We start from the raw sequence: 6,121 nt of genomic DNA on the forward strand, positions 1-6,121 counted from the left end.
AAAGAAAGTTTCATGTGGATCGTGAAATTGCTTGACAAGGAGTGACACGTTCAAAGACCTTCAGTGACAGCAAAGGATCAGTGCCATGGAAGAGGACAGTGACTGGAGACGATGTAAGAGGAAAACAGGGAAACTGTGGAATCCCATTTACACACTTCCCAACATTTGCTCTGTTTAATCCTGCCTCTTTCCAGAAAAGACAAAGGAAGCATCTCTGGCAGTAAGATGGGGTGAGTGTCACAGCAAGAACACTCCCCTAGCATGTGCCCCATCCCCAGGGGGATGTCATAGAGAGAGCACTCCCCTAGCAAGTGCCCCCTCCCCCGGGGGTGTCATAGAGAGAGCACTCCCCAGCATGTGCCCCGTCCCCCGGGGGATGTGGATCCCCAGACCTCCTCCCTCCAAAACAGATGACTAAGAGTTAAGTGGTAAGACAGTTCCGTAAATTAAGAGTCACACCCTGTTTCAATCCACATACTCAAGTGCATAGTGGAAACGTTTCCAAACGCTGAAATGAAAGGTTTTAAAAATAAACACACCAACTAGCCTTAGAAAAATCACATCATTCTTAATGAAAGTCTACCATGTCCTATACCGGAGACAAAGTCTTACAGATCAAAAAAAAATTTTTTTTAAAGATTTATTTACTTATTATGTATACAATATTCCTCCATGCCAGAAGAGGGCACCAGATCTCATTATAAATGGTTGTGAGCCACCATGTGGTTGCTAGGAATTGAACTCAGGACCTATGGAAAAGCAGCCAGTGCTCTTAACCTCTGAGCTATCTCTCCAGCCCCAGATCAAAAATTCTAATAAATGGGAAAAATAATAATCACAGTATTTTTACGCTAGATGGTCCAAAATGAACAGGACAGGAGACAGCAAGTGTTGGAGGAGTAGAGAAAGTCCTGAGGCTCTGACGTGTGAGCAGAGGTCTAAATTTGGCCTGAGCAAATGAGGCCTGGAGGAGCTGGGTGGTCAGAAGGGGAAACAAGCACAAGTGCCAGGGTGTGTGTAGGCAGGGATGCCCAGCCTGCGTCTCAGCAGGGAGATGAAGCCAATAGAGCAGCACTGCACACTAAATGTGCTGCACGATAGATACTGTGTCTAATAAACTACTCAGCAGGTCTTCCCCTTAACTTTCTCATCTGTGAACGAAGACTCTACCAATCATAAGGCTGTCATGAAGGTCAAATGTTCACTATGCCACTGAGTAAACTAAGTGCAAGCCTTATCAGCTCTGACACACAACTTGTAGGACCTGGAACAAGGGACTTTATAAAAAAGATTAAAGAGATTTTTATTTTACTACTTTTATGTGTATTCATGTTTTGCCTGCATGTGTGTGCACCACATGTGTGTGCCGCCTTCAGAGGCCAGAAGAGGGCGTCAGATCCCTGGGAGTAGGATTGCAGACAGTGGGTGGCTGCTGTGTGGTGCTGGAATGAACGCAACAGTGCTCTGCACTGCTGACCCAACTCAGCCCAGGTGATACTCAGAACTAAATAAACTAGGGCAAAATACATACAGGATCTGTGGCTGAAGACAGGCAGCGCTGGATAAGATCTTCAAACGTGGTCTTCAGAATGAGGTGCTCATCTGGAATAGGTTTCTTGGTAATTTTTTCTGTTGGCAGAGCCTGAACGTGCTGTAAGAATTAGTGTTACAAAAACAATCAGAAATGACCATAAAGTATTTCATATACAAAATCCTGATTCTTTGTGAAAGAGAGGACCAATCACCTTATAGACTTAATGTGTGAAATTACCCAGGATAAGATACCATTATGAATGCTGGTGCTCCTTGAGCAGCTTGGATTTTATATGGACTGGGGCTCTAGCTAAATGGTAGGAAGCTTTTTCAATGAACGTGAGGCCCTGGGATCAATTCCTACATCTCTCTCTAACACACCACACACACACAGCCTGAGTAACTGACTAGTTACATACATAATCCCTTACTGTTTATCCCAGCATTCCTCTACCCTTTTACTCCTTTTCTGTTTCACTCTGTTTGTTGAAGGCAGGGTAAGAACCAACTCAGATGATCAACTTGCAGCACTGAGAACTTCAGTCAGGATGATCTCTCAACAACCACCTACAGCCTTCCTCTCAGGCAGGACTTTGTTCCATTTCCTCATACTGAATACTGACCCAAGCTCTTCACATTTTTATGTGCAGGTTAAAACATCTTTTCCTTCTAAGTATCACTGTGAAAGGTGTTAAATGTTTTTAACTTCTGGACTCTGCCAGCTAAAGTATGAAAGTGTGGCCCTCTAGAGGTACAGGAGCTAAAGTATGAAAGTGTGGCCCTCTAGAGGTACAGCCAGCTAAAGTATGAAAGTGTCGCCCTCTGGAGGTAGTTTTTTTGTTGTTGTTTGTGGGGTTTTTTTTAGTTTTGGTTTGGTTTTTTTTCCTCAAGAAAGAGTTTCTCTGTGTAGCCCTGGCTGTCCCGGAACTGAGACCTGCCTGCCTCTGCCTGATTGCTAGGATTAAAAGTGTGTCACCACACCCAGTTTAGCTTAGTAGGTTTTAAACAAACACATTAAATAACGTAACTCCTAATATTTTTATTTAACATTTTAAAAAGAAAAAGCTATAAAATAGCTTTTACTTAGCAACTCCAGATGCAGTAAATACTCAACCAAACTTAAATTGTGTACTAACTAGATTAAAATACTATAATTACTGAGACATAGTAAATATGCACTCCCAAAATGTATGATTCTTGTCTCAAAAGCTTCCATATAACCAAGTAATTGAAAAATAATATACATATGCACAATCAACCTCCTAAAATGGGGTTGCCATTTTGAAACTAGAATTGTGTAAGTTTACATATAATAGAAACGTACTGAAGCGAGCCATCTTCCTATGCCAGATTTATGTTACCTGGATGGTGTTCCCAATAGGAGCTCCTGGCGCCCCTTCAACGTTGGGCTTTGAGAAAGATGGGGGCATGCCTGTTTGACCAAGAGGTTGCTGTACACCATGGAAGGGCTGGCCACCTGCAAGGTGCGGCTGTGGGAAGGAGGCCTGGCCTGACAGTGGCCCAGGAGCTGAAGGTTGCTGCTGCAGCATCTGTGACTGGGGGTCACCAGCAGGGTTCATGATTGGTGATGTAATGGGAACAGGAGGCATGAAGTTCTCAGGCATCTTTTAAAAGATGAGGGGAAAAATTAAAACACCAAAACTAGGAATAAAAGGGAAAACATTTCCTTAGCTGCTGTGGGACAATGGTCTTGTACCCTGTAAAGATTTGTTACTTGTATTTTAATAAAATGCCGATTGGCCAGTAGCCAAGCAGGAAGTATGGGCGAGGCAACCAGAACAGGAGAATTCTGGGAAGAGGAGAGAGTCAGTCTGCGGTCGTGACCCAGCCGCAAAGGAAGCGAGACGAGAACATCTCACTGATAAAGGTACCAAGTCACGTGGCTCACACAGACAGAATTGTGGGCTAATTTAAGATGTAAGAATAAATTAATAAGAAGCCTGAGCTAATGGGCCAACCAGTTTATAATTAATGTAGACCTCCATGTGTTTCTTTGGGACTGGACCTCTGCCAACACTTAGCTAATAAAACTAAAGGTCTTGGAGGACTCATGGTTAAATTTTCATCGCAGTGGAACCCTTTTTCAAATGGGATCTTATGCAGCATCCCAGAGGCACACATCAGTGTAGACGTACATGGCTAACAAGGGTGAGGATACACTAAGGGTCATCTCCCTGTCATCTCACACAGACTCACAGGAACAGTCACGGAGGCCATGGCATTCCGCGTAGCGGTACAGGAACCAATGTGTCATACATGTGTGCTCATATGTTGCATGTGTGCATGTGCACATATTAAATGACAAAAGGGTGTCAGTTCAATTTCATAGATCACTAAGTAGCTATTACTTGGCACTAAAAATAGCAGATTAAGTTTCTGGTTATTATTACCTTTTGTTGAGGCTTCCTTACTAACTTAATGTCTCCCAATTTTATGTTCTAGCCTTTCAGTATTATACTTGGAGGAAAGAAATCACCAAGAATTTCAATTTCAATATATATAGCTTCAAAGAAAGGAGAAGAAAAATACCATATTGTGTTCAAATTATTGACACTGTGTAATAATTATTGACATATAAACAACGCTAAGTACAGGCATTTCTTCACTTAATATTGTGACAGGGACAGCAAAATGGCTCAGTGGGTAAGGGCAACTTCTACCAAGTCTAAGGGCCTGAGTCAATCTCTGGGACTTACATGGTGGAAGAAAAGAACTAACTCTGCAAACTGTCTTCTGACTTACAAACACACATTGTGGCATGTTCACAAGTGTGCATCACACACACACACACACAAGCATTTGTGAGCACATGGGAAAAAGTAAGAAATATTTAAATATTAAATATTTAAAAAATATTATGAGGGGATGGGGAGATAGCTCGGGGGTTAGGAGCAGTGGTTGCTTTTCCAGAGGACACAGATTCAATTCCCAGCATCCACATGGCAGCTTACAACTGTCTGTAACTCCAGTTCTAAGGGATTTGATACCACCACACAGCCAAATATGAGATAAAACACAATCGTTAAAACATTGCAAAAGAAAACCTAAAATGTAATTATAAATTACACTGGTTACAAAATATAATCGTGATCACTGCTAGAACTGAAACAATTAGGAACAAAGTGTGAAATCCTGTTTCCTGCTGCTTGAGGCCTGCAGGAGAGTGACACCCTGCCTTTTAAGGGGGCTTCCCATTATAGCTGTCACCAGAAAAAGGTTTTACTGAGGTTGGTCACAGGTGGGAGAGGTCAGTTGATGGGGTCTCACTACAGGGTCCAGACAAGACTGGCCTCAGACTGTGACCTGTAGTTGGGATCTGGGTTGTGTTTACTGGTTCGTGGTCTCTTCTTCAGAGGACTGAAATAAGAGGTCTAAATAGATTTGCAAAAGTGGTAAAGAGACTTTATTCAAAGCAAAAAAAAAAAGAAAGGAGAAAGGTTCGGATTAGAAACCCACTATCAAGACTGAGCACATGAATGAGGTTGCTCGGTGGTCCTAGGTGTGTTGCTGTTGTTGTTTGAGGTTTCTTGTTAAGGCGTCTAAAGGCAGGAGGGGCTGGCTACTAAGAAGTATAGTTTTTGTTCTCTATTTTAACTGATAAAATAATTTGTAAAACTATTTATCCACTGCTTAGGTCCACCTCACAATACCTCTGGTTTTAATCACATGCAGGCTAAACCGTGTGTAGACACAGATGGTGAGCAGGAAATTCTTCCTAAGAGTTGGCTTGCGGACACAGTTGTGCTTTATTGCACGTGTCCAAACCTAGCTCAGGCCAGATCAGCCTTTCTACCCTTGCATTTGAACATAGCAAAGTATGTTTGGTGGTCTTTAAGGAGAAGAGAAAGTATTCCACTGTTCAGCGTAGGAGTTGAAAATGGAGGCCGTAGGTAGCTAGCTAGGTGCACTGTGCAGAGAGGGAGTGTGGACATGGAACGTACAGGAAGTGTCTTGGCTGCCAAGCACCCGATGAGAGAAGGGATATAAGCTCAGCCCAAGCTAAGTCCCAGCTTCTAAGTCATTCCCTGCTTCGGCCACCCAGGTCCCCGAGCCTGGGATGGAGGTGTAGGCCACCCTCAGCACAGGGTAAAGCTTTAGCAGCAGTCTGTCACTGCCTTCCTGTCACCCGATTAGAGGAAATCCTGGTGCAATGAGTTGTACACGCATTAATCAGCAAGCTTTGCCTTGAGAAGGATCAGTTAAGCGTGCTGCGCTCTACATGGCTACAGGTGACTAACAGCAAAGACATCCACTGGGTAGAGGGATTTTTCCATTACCTTCTTCTTCTTAGGTCCTCTGTTCAAAGCTGGAGGGTCATTCCAACCATTCTGAGGACCTGGAACAGACAATAGAAGTCATTTTCCTCCAGAACCCTGAAAGGAAGAAAGTGGCTCATCTCACACTTCTACATTCCCCTCAACTGTGAGGGGACACAGTCTGTGAGCCATACAGGATCACACAGGGCTGGCCTCAGTAGGCAGCACATCTGAGAGCAGTGCTACTCAGAGGGAAGGGACTGTCCAAGATGAGGCTGAAGTCCTGTGTCTAAACTGACACAGCCTCCAAA

The 6,121-nt window shown here is 43.5% G+C and overlaps 1 protein-coding gene across 5 annotated transcripts in view; it reads right to left on the reverse strand.

Annotated features, from left to right (window-relative positions):
- The window catches only part of Sec31a (SEC31 homolog A, COPII coat complex component), a 59,474-nt gene that overhangs the window by 4,895 nt on the left and 48,458 nt on the right, over positions 1-6,121 (reverse strand). For all 5 annotated transcript variants that reach the window (XM_026785074.1, XM_026785073.1, XM_026785072.1 and 2 more), the window contains exons 23-25: positions 5,832-5,890; positions 2,895-3,158; positions 1,532-1,651 (exon numbers count right to left, since the gene is read on the reverse strand). In XM_026785074.1, the coding sequence (XP_026640875.1) occupies positions 1,532-1,651; positions 2,895-3,158; positions 5,832-5,890 (443 nt within the window). The remainder of the gene's footprint in view (positions 1-1,531; positions 1,652-2,894; positions 3,159-5,831; positions 5,891-6,121) is intronic.

This window comes from Microtus ochrogaster, linkage group LG1 (genome assembly GCF_000317375.1).
Source record: "Microtus ochrogaster isolate Prairie Vole_2 linkage group LG1, MicOch1.0, whole genome shotgun sequence".
In the NCBI taxonomy this organism is placed as follows: Eukaryota; Metazoa; Chordata; class Mammalia; order Rodentia; family Cricetidae; genus Microtus; species Microtus ochrogaster.